At 46.3% G+C, this 13,788-nt stretch overlaps 1 protein-coding gene across 1 annotated transcript in view; it reads right to left on the minus strand.

The window, feature by feature from the left end:
• Positions 1-8,241: 8,241 nt before the first annotated feature.
• Positions 8,242-13,788, minus strand: part of LOC144807923 (membrane-spanning 4-domains subfamily A member 4A-like) — a 216,115-nt gene continuing 210,568 nt past the window's right edge. Inside the window, exons 6-7 of the mRNA XM_078673520.1 lie at positions 9,175-9,300; positions 8,242-8,782 (exon numbers count right to left, since the gene is read on the minus strand). Coding sequence (XP_078529646.1) covers positions 8,555-8,782; positions 9,175-9,300 — 354 coding nt within the window. The 3' untranslated portion in view covers positions 8,242-8,554. The remainder of the gene's footprint in view (positions 8,783-9,174; positions 9,301-13,788) is intronic.

A 13,788-nucleotide genomic window follows, 5' to 3' on the forward strand; every position in this document is an offset into this window, starting at 1 on the left:
TACGAAATGGTCTGACCATAGTAAGGGCAGTGGGGGTTTGGCTACAAGCTGGGGTATGTTGGAAAAGATCGGGTCCAACAAATGGCCTTTGTTGTGGGTGGCTTCCTTGCTTGCCAGCTCAAGGTCAAAGGAGTTAAGGTTGGTGATCAACTCCACAGCTAAGTTGTTCTTGGGGTCGTCGAAATGTAGATTCAAATCACCCAAGATCAGGAAATTAGGGGCCTGGGCGGCTGCTGATAAGGTAATTTCTAGTAGGGAGTCAGAGAAGTGTTTTAGGCTCCCCGGGGGTCTATAGATGAGGAGACCTGACAGAGAGTGAGTGGGTGAAAGCTGAATATTAAAGCTTGCGCTTTCAGCGTCTAAGATTCCACCCTCCTGCAATCTGCAGGTCAAAGACTCCCTGTGGATTATAGCGAGCCCCCCACCCTTGCCTTTCTCCCTATTCAGACATTGAATATTAAAGCCACTGGGAAGCGCAGAGATGATATCAAAGTCTGTATGGGGGGATAACCATGTCTCCGTCAGGAAGAGCAGGTCGATATTGTTGTCTTCTATCAGCAGGTTGATCTCGACCGCATGCTTAGGTAGCGATCTGCAGTTAAGGAGTGCCATCTGAAGTATTCGACCAGCCTTCTTACCATCTGTTTCCCCCCTGATGGAAACTGGGCAGGCTGGGCAGCGACAAAAAGGGGGAATTAACCAGTCCCGCTGTAGACAACCTGGATCGGCAGAACGCCGTAGTGACAAGAGTTCCACCCTTGAGATCCTTGTGGGTCTAAGAGGGACCATGGGCATAGTGACTGGCCCTAGACCCGTCCTGGCCCGGACGGGCCCAGACGGGCTTGCCTCTGGCGCGCCTCCGGCGCGCCATCGGCCCGCCCGCTGCGCCCGCCCGCTGCGCCCGCCCGCTGCGCCCGCCCGCTGCGCGGACGGGAAACGGACTTCATTAAGTCACCCCCGGGCCGTGATTCGCCCGACCGCTAGAGCGCTGACCGTGCTTTTTCCCCAGCAATGGCGGCCAAACTCGTCGCCCTCTGGAAGCCTTTCTTCCACCGAGTGAGGCCCTAAAATCGGCCCCCGGTGTGTTTAAATGCGGGTAGGAGTAAGCCCCCGGCTGTCCCAGACAGCGTGAGTGCACAAATACAATTTAACACAAAATTCGTTCCACAACACAATTTTTAAAATGTAAAGTGCAATAGTGATATTAAAAAAGTAAAAGCAGGAGGGGATTGCCTAACTCCCGGCTTCCGCCTCAGGAGCGCTTAGAAGTTCGCTAGGTGCAATGTCAAGAAGATGCCTGGCTTCAGCCTGCTGCTCTTATACGCCCGGGCCGTGATTCGCCCGACCGCTAGAGCGCTGACCGTGCTTTTTCCCCAGCAATGGCGGCCAAACTCGTCGCCCTCTGGAAGCCTTTCTTCCACCGAGTGAGGCCCTAAAATCGGCCCCCGGTGTGTTTAAATGCGGGTAGGAGTAAGCCCCCGGCTGTCCCAGACAGCGTGAGTGCACAAATACAATTTAACACAAAATTCGTTCCACAACACAATTTTTAAAATGTAAAGTGCAATAGTGATATTAAAAAAGTAAAAGCAGGAGGGGATTGCCTAACTCCCGGCTTCCACCTCAGGAGCGCTTAGAAGTTCGCTAGGTGCAATGTGAACATCAACTACCTGTTGAGAATGACAAGGAAGATACAAGTGATGTCCGGAAGCAGTTTACTATACCTTCTGTGGAAAAGAAAGTAACAGCAACATATCTGCACTGCAATATTTGCAGGAAGCTGTCATCCAGAGGCACTTCAAAGAATGTAGACACACCTAAAAACAATTAATGAGAGGGTCCACACCCGGATGATGCAGGAGAAAGCAGGTGCAGCAGGGCAGCGACTTTTACAGCAGCCTTGGGAGAACCATCGTCTGCTGCAGTCATTACAATACCAGCTGCTTGCGAAGAATTGAGTGACATGGTTACTCACTGTGTGAAATGCCACATGGTTGTCGCTGTAAGCATGTTTTCTGTGGGTGCATTCTTGGACACAATGAAGAAGCATTGCTACTAGTTGTTTTTTATTTTTTGCTTTCAATTACCCCTTAATGTTTTTGAAGACTGGAAGCCAGTTGCTTCTTTTCATTTGCCCACACTTACCCTTTTTACTACCCTGTATGCTTATTGTACAAAAAATAAAAAGACGAAACATTTTCTTTTTTTCTTATCTTATCTTATCAAGAATTTGTACAGCGCATGTTCACCCAAGGGTTTCATGGCGCTAGCCGATCTTTTCTGGAAAACTACCCCTCAAGGCTGATGGAGGACTAAGCCAATGCATGGATAAACAGCCATGTCTTTAGAAGTCGCCTAAACTGGAGAATAGTAACACAGGAGCGAATTTCCAAGGAGAGGGAGTTCCACAGTTTAGTGGCGAGAGTTGCAAACCTACGCCCTCCCTTACGTTAGAATTTATAACGTGGGACGGTCAAGAGAATTTGTGATGCAGACCGCAGGTTGCGCGGAGGAGTATATTTTTTAAAATCTTTGAGAAAAATTGGCTCTTTTTAGAACCACCATTTGGTAAAACAAAGTGCTAGCTCTTTGTTTTTAATATATCAGTGACTGTATCAGTGTGAGCGTGGGTGTGTCAGTGTGTGCATCTGCCTATGCCTAGGTGTGGTATTAGATGCATTAGTGTTTGGCTGGGTGTGTCTGTGTGTGCTTTGGTGTATGCCTGGGTGGGTCAGTGTCTGCATTGGTGTATGCCTGGATGTGTCAGTGTATGCACCAGTGTAAGCCTGGGTGTGTTAATGGATGTAATAGTGTTTGGTTAGTTTGTCAGTGACTGCTTTGGTGTATGCTCTGTGTGTCAGTGTCTGCATTGGTGTATGCCTGGGTGTGTCAGTGTGTTCCTAAATGTATTATTGTATACATTAGTGATTGGCTAGGTGTATCAGTATCTTCTTTGGTGTATGCCTCGGTGTATCATTCTATGATTTAGTGTATGCCTGGGTGTGTCAGTGTGTACATCAGTATATGCCTGGTTGTGCTATCGGATGCATTGGTCTATGCCTGGGTGTGTCAGTGTATGCACCGGTGTATGTCTGCGTGTGTTATTGCAGACATTAGTGTTAGGTTGGGTGTGTTAGTTTCTTTATAGGTTTATGCTTTGTATGTCAGTGTCTGCGTTTGTGTGTGCCTGGGTGTGTCAGTGTGTTCCTAAATGTGTTATTGGATACATTATTGCTTGGCTGGGTGTGTCAGTATCTTCTTGGGTGTATGCCTGGGAGTGTCATTCTATGCATCGGTGTATGCCTGGGTGTGTCATTGTGTGCATCAGTGTATGCCTGGGTGTAATATTGGATGCATTAGTGTTTGGCTGGGTGTGTCAGTGTGTGCTTTGGTGTATGCCTGGGTGTGTCAGAGTATGCATCAGTGTATGCATGGGTGTATCAGTATGTGTTAGTGTATGGCTGGGTGTGACATTGAATACATTAGGTTTTGGTTGGGTGTGTCAGTGTCTGCTTTGGTGTATGCTCTGTGTGTCTGTGTCTGCTTTGTTGTATGCCTGGGTGTGTCAGTGTATGCATCAGTGTGTGCCTGCCTGTGGGATTGGATGCATTAGAGCTTGGCTGTGTGTGTCAGTGTCCTCTTTGATATATGCCTGGATGTGTCATTCTATGCATCAGTGTATGCCTTGGTGTGTCAGTGTGTGCCTGGGTGTGTCCTGCTGCATGTGTAACTGCACCAATCCTAAACAAATGTGATGTAAAACCTACAGTGGGTTCCCGCAACACTCCCAGGACATTCTGGCAGGCTAGCAAGAATTGTGCCTGAGCCATGGGACCCCATAAACATGCACCTGGAAATTAGGGTGTCCCTCTGGTGGTCTGACCTGTAGGTAATATCTGGCCAGAGAAACTGGAGCCATGACTTGCTGACTCCCCTAGCTGTACTCTTATGCACTTGCCCTGACATCAGTTATGGATCTCCTGACTAACAGGCTCAGTGAATGCACACCAAGTAACATGTCTTCTTCTGTAACCCCCGCTTGTGTGTCAACCTGTGACCTAGCTACTAAACTGGAAAATCTAAATAATAAGCCAATCTGAAAAGCATGACCTCAAAGGGGGAAGAACAGATCTTGGGTAAGACACCTAAAAGCTAATATATTCTAGCTACATCAATCAATCTCCTGCTGTCCCAACTGGTGAACACTAAACGCTCCCATCCCTTGGGCCTTTTTTATTTATAGTCCTTAGTAGGTTCTGTCACCCCACCGTCCAGAAAAGTAGACACTTGCTGACAACTGATGACTTACTGCTGCCACTGACATGCCCGGCTCCATTTCAATGGCCAAAATGACAATATGCTGGCTGTTTGAAAGAAAACCTCTTTTGGTGGCTTCTTGTAGCAGCTCTCCCCTTCAGCTGCTCCTGGAGCACTTATTATTTTTGATACAGAGAGTTTGGATAAGCATACATGCCAACATTTTCCAACCACCAAGTGGGAGATTTTGAAAAATAAATTGGGCGAATGAATTCTTCCCATTGACTTATATTGTTGCAGGTGCAATTATAGGTGGGTGACAGCTAAAATAAGGCTATTTCTGTTTTGGAAAATCAGGAGTCTCCCACCTGAAACCGGTCTGTTGGCATGTATGCTTGACCCAGCCCTTATGAATCATGGAAACACATATAGACAATGTAAAAAGCCCTTATTATTGATGGTATAGGGCATTTGGACAAACAAGGGGGGGTCCACTAGCACCTCTCCAAGAGATCCACCTTGAGACACATTTAATGGCATGATGTTGGTCTTCACTTGCCCAAGACAAAATAAATGTCCTTCCATGCCCATCTTCAACGGTGTGGCACCAGATTGCACCCTGCTCCCTGATAAGCCAAACATTACTTCAGAACTCTGAGCCCAGGTAACTAGCCGGACTTTTATCCAGGCTTTGGCAAGTCAGTCACTGTACCTGGGGGATTGATGGCTGGATTAACGTTTGTAGATCCCTACAAATTCCAGAACTAACCCTCACAGATATGTGAGGAAAATGTGGAAATTTAGCTGAAGATTGACGTTTGCAGCCATTCCGGGTAAGAAAACATAGTGGGTTGCACACAAGCCATACATCCCTGGACTCCAAAGGGCATCTAGGGGCTGATTTACAAGCCCAGTATGCCACTTTTGCACCGCCATTGCGTCACTTTTGTGACGCAGTGGCGGCGCAAAGCCAGCGCCATGCGGCTGTGTATTTACAACATGACGCATCTAGGGAGATGCGTCCGTTCATAAAGCCCTGCGCCACATGAAACCTGCGCCAGGTTTCATGTGGGTGTTCTGGCGTGGGGGCGGGGCGCTCCGGTGCAGGAACGCCTCTGAAAAGTGGCCAAATCTACAAGATTTCACTCAGTCACTTTTCCGACCCCGCTGCGTCAAAACCTTACGCCTGCTTGTAGCAGGCGTAAGGAGTGACGCAGCACAGCTAATTTAGGGTGCCCCCGAGCAGTGCTGGAGTTGCTTCGCGCTTGCGACACGACTCCCGCACTGCGTCACCTTTACGGCATCAGATGCGTCATGCATCTGCCCCTCCTTGCACCATGGTGCGCCGCATTGTAAATGCGATGCATCCGTGCTGGTGCAAGGGGGAATTACGTGATGCATCTGTTCTGGCGCATCCCTGCTGATTTGCAGAGATGCCCCAGAAGTCGTAAATCTGCCCCCATGATTTTAGACATATCTGGATTGGTAGGATTTGATCCATGGCAGCTGACCCTGGGTCAAACTACCACAGTGACCGCATCACCAAAATGTGTACATTTTGTAGCCGAAAACTTGAAGTTTCCACATAGCATTTTGGGACCTTTCCTGAAGCAGACGATAGGCCCAGCGACACAAGTGGGGTAAGATGGGAGAGAAGTTATGGAATGCAGAATACGAGCACACGTTATGACCAATTGCATTTCTCTTCATTCCAATGCTTCCTGCTTGTCACAGTCCTACCACATCTAGCTGCACAGCATCATAAAGTGCTTTATATGTAACTAACATAACCTCTTTTCATATATGTAAATAGGGGACTGATTGTGTGGCGATCAGTAAAAGTGGGTCCATGTAGATCTCTGCATATGGATACATGATTGTCTGCAGTTCTGTATTCATTGTTGTCAGTGATGTAAATGTAAATGGGCGTCTGCAGGTTTGCTGTCCTGTCCACATATTTGCATGCACATGTTATCTATGTCAATGTGCATGTGGATGTTGTGTGTCTGTCTGCATCTATGCATGAATTATACAGACGTCAAACCCACTACTAATGTTATCGAATAGTTCAGCAAGGAGGTCATTAAATATGTCATGAGTGATGTAATATGTGACATCATAAGTAGTGCAAGTTAGGGATGCAAGTCACACTTATAATTGGTGAATGTCAGTGTTTTATTTTGGTTTGTAAACAATACGTTGAGTTTGACATTTTCACCTAACTATTGCATCACTTTAACCTTTGTTTATTCCGTGAATGTCTGAGTTTTCATTTAAGTTACTGTAAAGTTACATGTGGTTATGGTTCAGCTAATAGAAGGCAAACTCATAAAAACGATGAAATTCAACGGTTATGGTAGGCAACGAACACATGGATTCACAACATCTGCCATGCGTTGACCTTGGTAGCTACCTTTTTTTTCCTGTGCAATACGTCTAGCAGCACCTGTTGAAAAGACTGCCTATCATACTGTCCCCTTTCCTGCTGCATCTCTAATCTGCACCCCATCTCAACTTTCCTCCCCTTCAGGTGCTCCATGACTATATAGTCTTTGCATCATCTTTCTCTTGGAAGTGCACATCTTCCATACACTCTACCTTTACCAATCTCTCTACATTTGGTCTCATATTATTTCCCTGTTTGAATACAAGCTTCTCTTTCAGACCCCATTGTTTCTATTGTTTATTACACAGGTTGGTGAAAATTGCTTCTGGACGTGGTATGTAGTACGAGTACAAGTGAGAGAGCTTCAGGGGTGCCTAGAAAATAATTGGTGATTTTTATAGCAACTCTTATTTGTTGTATCGTTTATGCCTATTCTATTTATTTTTTGTGACTACTTTCCTCGGTTGAGATTATTGCTCGTGTCTTCTTTCCCTCACACTACTACCCCCTCACTTCATCCCCAGAGCATCAGTAGCATACCTGTATCTGAGATTCATCACCAGGGCAAGGGATAGCCAGGTAGGGTGGACCCTGAAAGGCATCTCCAGGACACAAGCCTTGAGGTCCATTTCCACTAGGGATTTCAACCAGAGAGAGGGAAGTCTCTGAGTGGTAAATGTGTGCTCTTGCTGGCCCTTAACACTAGACTCTGCCTCAAATGGAATCCCTCACGGTATTAACAGAATCATGTTGCGTAAAGGATGTTTTCCACCAAGATGGCCTCCTGATCACACAGCTGAAGATCAATGACTGATGGGTGGGCAGGGATTCTGACATGGCAGGAGCACCTTGGATGGAGAGGTTTGTTGGAGACTCAAAGGGCCTGATTCACAAAGGTAAACTTACACTTTTGTATTCAGAAATTGCAAGTTTAATTTTACTAATAGTAATTTTACGATTGTGGAGGCTCCGCAAATACAAAGAAAGGACATCCCTATCTTTTTATGTGTGAATTCTCAGCTAAGAGTGCTGAGCTTCAGCAGCCATGAAATTACTCTCAGTAAAATTAAAGTCATAGTTTGTGAGTACCATTTTTTTTTAAATTACACTAAATTGTAAGTTTGCCTTTGTGAATCCGCCCCCCACTGTCAAGAGAGTAGTAATATTAGCATGTATTAAAGTTATGCTTTATGATAATATTGGGGAGAGGAGGTGGCCTAACGGCTAGGGTGGTCGACCGGGGATCTGGGTTGGAGTCTCGGCAATGAACATCCTGTGATCCTGGGCAAATCACTTAATCTCCCCATGCCTAACAAAAATGAATGTGTGTCCTCATGTAACGTAACTGATGTTATGTAAAGCGCTCTGATACCTGATTTGGGTCAAGTTCGCGCTGTATAAAACTCTGCAAAAAAAATTGAAAAATGTTACTCCATATATCAATATTTATTCCGCTTTATGGAAATTGCATCTTCTTTCTTGTTTATTATTCCATTTTTATAACTTTATATAATACATTTGTTAATGTGCTGTACATGGATACAAACAACAGGACAACACTGTGAAAACAAACTATTAATTGAAGCATCATAATGGTGGGAGTAGGAAGGAGAGTCCCAGTCAGCTGATCATCTTTTAGAAGATAGCAAAATGAGGTAAACTTTTTAGCGGAGTGATCAGAAAGAGATGGGATGGTCAATAGATTAGGAGACAAGTCACAAATGCACTAAAGACAGGGATTGGAAAGGCATCCAGCAACCATTTGAAAACAGCACCAACTGAGGGCAGCATGCATTAAAAAGGAAAAATTTGAATTTGATAAAATAATTAAAGGACGTCTTTCTGTTTCTTCATTTGTTTACTGTAGAAATTAAAATATATCCTCATTGGTGACTCCTTAGGTGGATCATTCTCTTATGATTGAAAGGCATCACCAGGCACATCCTTGTAGTACAACGGAGGTGGTACAGCGGTGGGTGCTGACGTCACACCCTGTGCAGCTGGCGCGGTTGATAGTCCATACGGCATTGGCATTCCTTGCATCAAGGGCATCCCTTGTCCTATGGTCAGTGGTACGCCTGTTGCTTGCATTGGAAGGACTCTTGGGTCTTGACTGCCGGCATTTTGAACCACAAACAAAGGCTAGAAAAGAAAGGTTTATTAATAAAAAACAATCACTGATTTGAAACAGAACCAACACTGCTGTATGCAGAATTTAAAGACAGACAGTATTAAACCCAAAGTGCTATCAAAATCATAATGAAAATCAAGCCCATGAGTCCACGATAGAATAGCATTATTTATGACTGATAATTTCATCCACCATACTTTTCAATGCCTCAAAATGTCACAACCTCTTTAGCAATGTAGATTCTTCATGCTCAAATATTAATAAGGTGAACACATAGCGACCAAATAAACAGATAATCTACACCAAGCCTAATGAGCATCTCTTTGGTCAACAAGAGAACACACATTATCTACCTGCACCATAGAGCAGAGAGGAGATACATGGACGTCAACATCTGGCTTACCTGGGCCACACTTGGGGAGGAAGAATTACACACAGATGTGCATCCAAAAGAAGAGACAGCAACAGAAACAGAGAACTCCAGGATTGAGAGCAGCAGAAGAACTATCACAAGACCGTCCTGGTAAGACTACAAAAGGCAATGCAGAGCAAAGAAAGAGTTAGCAAAGTGATATGATTCAACAGTGTATCGTGAATATCTGCGCTTATTCAAACGAGAACAATGTAGTTCTTATTTTTATTTCCAATTCCTCATTCTTTTGATCTCGTCTGCGCCCCATTTGTGATGGGTTCTCATAAGCTTGTATATCTCTCAGCTTTCCAAAGATTACCTGCCCTACCTTCTTCAGGAGTAGAGACTTTGGGGCATATTTACAAGGGGTTATCGCCACCAGAGCGTCACTTTTGTTGATGTCCTGTTGGTGATAACCCCTTTGCCTTATTTAAAAGGTGGCGTTAAGCCGGCTTGTAAATAAGGCCCCTATTCATGCAGCACTTAGCGTGATGGGGTGGGCAATGGGTGTTGCAGTGGGAATTCTGCCGCAACACCCATTACTTTTTGGCGAATTTATTCATTTCTCCATGTTTTTTTTGTTTTTGTTGTTGCTGTTTGCTTTGCACAGCACGCATAGAAAGAGCAAATTGCCATTAGTGATTGTTTCTGCACAGGAAGGTGTCCGTTCCTGCACATAAATAATCAATAGATAATGATGAGTTGCAACTTCTATATGTGCTGCATTCTGCATCACACATAGAAGTAACAAATCACCATTAGTGATTGTTTATATGCAGGAAGATACACCTTCCTGCATCATTTCCTTGCTCCTGGTTCATGGGCCTGTCTAAGAACCTGATTCTACCTTTCTTGCACTTCCTACGTTCTCCATTCCCCCTTGACCACCCATCCTTCCCTCACCATCTTCTTTCTACCACACCTCTAACTCTAGTGAACCTCCCTTCATTTTTTTTCTCCAACACCTCTTTCAATCATCCCCTACTTTGACAACTCTCGTCTCCCAGTCCACCCTCCATTTCCTCTCACCACCCTCCCCCAGAATTTTCTTTGTACATTGTCCTCTTCTGTATCATGCACCTTCTCCGCCACCTCACTCACCCTTCCTGTTTCTCTACACACTCCTGTGATGCTTCCCTTTATGAATGAAGGTGACGTTTATAAAGTGCAATTCACAGCAAAATGAGAGTGTCCTGGTACTAAACTTGGACCTAGCAAGACAGAAGAAGAGTTAAATAAAAAGGTAGGTTCTGAGATGTTTTCTGAAATTCAATTATGTAGCCTGACCGAATGAAGGACCAACTGAGGTTTGTTCCATTTGGAAGCACTAGGGAAATGAAAAAAGCAGCTGCCAGTCCTGGATTTCATAATATGGAAGACAGTGATAGACAGTAATAAGGTTATCAGAAACAATCCTAGGGTACGGGAAGGCATGGAGGAGGGAAGAGTCTCATCAGTAATTGGGGCCTTGATCAAATATAGCTTTCTATCAAAGACATTTGCTTTCGAAAGTGAATTGTTTCTCCATCAGGAGCCAATGGTGTGTTTAAAGTTGAGTCGATATTGGTCCTACTTGTGTGAGACCCATTGTAGGAGAGTGGGGTCTGCAATCCTATGGTCACCCCAGATTTTTTCTTTTTGCTTCACTGGTTTACGACTTTCCCTGGCTGTGGGCCTGCTAATCAGACCCACAGCCTCGCTGTTCTCTCTCTAAATTGACAACCATGTACTTTAGGTGCATTTACCAATTGGTACTGTGCCACCTTATCAGTCCCTGTACCCAGGGCCTAGGTGTACCCAGGGCCTACCAGGGGCTGAAGCATGTATTATGCCACCTCTGGCTGGCCATCTAAATCTGACACAACTGGCTGCATGACAGCTGGGGCAAGGTGGTGTAAACACCCTTTGCTGTAGATATAGTATACCTATATCTAACCCTAAAATGGACACATATATTCCTATCAGTCACTCCTATGGAAGGCCTTATCAATCCTGAAGGCAGAGTGCTTGGAATTATGTGAGATGGTGCTCTGGCATGAGCTGAGCCCGTTTGCAGCTTGCGGAACCAAGTCCTAATAGCTGTTCAATGATAACGCTATACCATATACTCTTAAGTGCATTATCAACCTCGCGGTTAAATGCTAACTCTGGTATAACATTATCAAAACATGTCGAGTAAGGTGTCATACGATTTGGAATACTACCCCCTCACCAATTCTGGCGACGGGGGTAGCATTCCACCCTTCTAGAGGGACACAACATGTATGTAACTGTGAACCCCGGTTAAAGTTAACTCGAGCCTCAGCATCACAAAATGGATGCTGCCACCACAGACACAAGTCTGACCTCCTGCTGCTGGGAGTCCTCCCAGCAAGGATGGCTTGGACAAAGGGTTTCCTGCCTTGGGAGGTGCTAGCACCACCCCAGACAGGATTTTGTGTATTGAGGTAGGGAGGCCTGAAAGGAATGAGACATGCCTGGGGCACACAAGGTGCCCTGTGCATACACCGGTTCAAACCAGTTGCTGGGGCATCCCAGCCCCAGCTTTGGCGGGAAACCAGACAAAGGATAGGGGGTGTAACCACCCCCCTTCCTGGTCCCACCCAGGGGAGGGACCTAGTCAGTAGTGCAGCCCCCTTTAGGAGAATAAAGGTAGGAGCTGGTCCCATTCCAAATTAGATTATCCCGAACTATTCAACAAGAAGAAACTCTGGACTTCGACGTTCTGCTCCACAGAAGACTGAAGAATCTCCCTTGTGGGCAAGGAGTGTCCACCCTGCAACTGCAGGCACCATCAAGCGTCCAGCGGCTTCACTTTGTCGTCTTCCCTCAAGGATCCAGACTTCAGAGCCCAACGAGACCCGGATTCCCAGACCTCTCCGACCTCAACTCACATCTGCAGCAAAGCTGAGACCCGTGGGTGCGACGAGACACGTGGGACTGGCCATCTTGAACGAACCTGCACTTCGCTTCCAGCATGACTCCCGAGGTAAACTCGACCAAGTGCTTTGGGGATTGAGAAGCCCCAGCCCCGAGCAGCCCCTGCACCGAAGATCAGCCCTCCAGCATCCACGAGATCTGCGTGGGGCCCTTCTGCTTGTTTGCTGCTCGACGCGTTGTCTGGTCACTTGCCGACTGGCTAGTGGCCTCCTAGACGACGAACCTTTGAACCTTTGCTGCTGGCCTGGTTGCTCCAGACTGGCCCTTGCTCCCTTCCAAAAGAGGGGCATCCCGGACTCTCCTAGTCCGCACCAGACGCTTTCTTCACTCACCGCGTGGGTTGCCTTTGCCAAGGCCTGTTGACGCCGATTCCGGATCCAACACCGCCGACAGTGAGAGCCTGCGTGGGACAGCTCGTGGCTCCATCCTGGTCATCGAAGACACCTCCTGGTCCACGTGGCTGCAGAAACAAGCGTCCACTCTTCACCTGATCGGGACGACGACATCAGGTTCCACTCCAATCACTGGCTAGTGACTGTGAACACCGTCCCCTCTGCTTTCAGGTCTTCTTCTTCAACAATCCACCCTTGGATTGCACTGGACATCTTCCTCCTGGTCGCCTGCAGCATCTTTTCTTTCAGGCTCCATTGACTTCAACGTGAGAACCCGACGCACTTTGACACCTATGCACCCGCGTGTGGCTCACTAGTTAGAGGCGGCAGACCCTGAAGCAGAGGTCAGACCTGGGACCAGGGTTCAATTCCCGACGCGTCAGGGTCTTGAGCCCAAATATCCACAGACTTGATATTTCTCGTTTCGGTGCCTACTCGAGTCACAGGTTCACACTCTGCAGCTCTGGGCATTAGCTTGCTTAATCTCCACTACGGCCCCCCCGCGGCGGGATGCCTGGCTTTCACCTTGGGGATGCCCAGTACGGGTATCTCACAGGGAAAAACCAGGACGGGTTCCCAAGGCAAGCGCCGAGATGCCTACGGGTAATCGAGCGCTATATAAGAACGCTTAATAATAATTAGGAAATATACTGTTTATTTTCATAACAACCTGTGTGGTGTCCTTTCATCTGGTATTCAAGGGGTTATATTGTGGTAAAACAGCTGGCTTCACATGCCAAAAGAGTTTAGCCTAAGACTGCTTTGTCCATGCTACCATTAGGATAGCTGGTCTATAAGGTTGACTTACAACCAATTACCATAAGGGTTGTTTGGACTGATACAAGGTGATCACTAGAACTAGTGAGCATCATATATCAGGCCAACTTCTCACATTGGTATGCAGCGGTTGGGATTTGAGCTTGCTGTTGTTTTTACCACGTATAATCTTGAAATATCCTTTGAAAGATCACATAAGGTACTCTAGGTACATATAACAAGCTTAGAAATACTCTGAGTTCTACTGAACCAGCTGTTGTAGTAGAAAGGGCCTAGCACACCCTGACTACAACTCTTAGCAAGGGATCAGTAGGAAAACCCATAGTGTAGGTAAGTGCACTACTTACACCTCACTAGAAAGCATGTCTACCGCAGGAGAGACCTCAGTGACTCCCCTTGTGGTTAGTGACCCTCCACAGGTCCTTTCCAGATATCCAGCTCTCAGTTTCCAGGAGATGAGACAATTGTGTACCTCCAGGAAATTGAAACAGGGTTC

This window comes from Lissotriton helveticus, chromosome 1_2, assembly GCF_964261635.1.
Source record: "Lissotriton helveticus chromosome 1_2, aLisHel1.1, whole genome shotgun sequence".
Classification (NCBI taxonomy): Eukaryota; Metazoa; Chordata; class Amphibia; order Caudata; family Salamandridae; genus Lissotriton; species Lissotriton helveticus.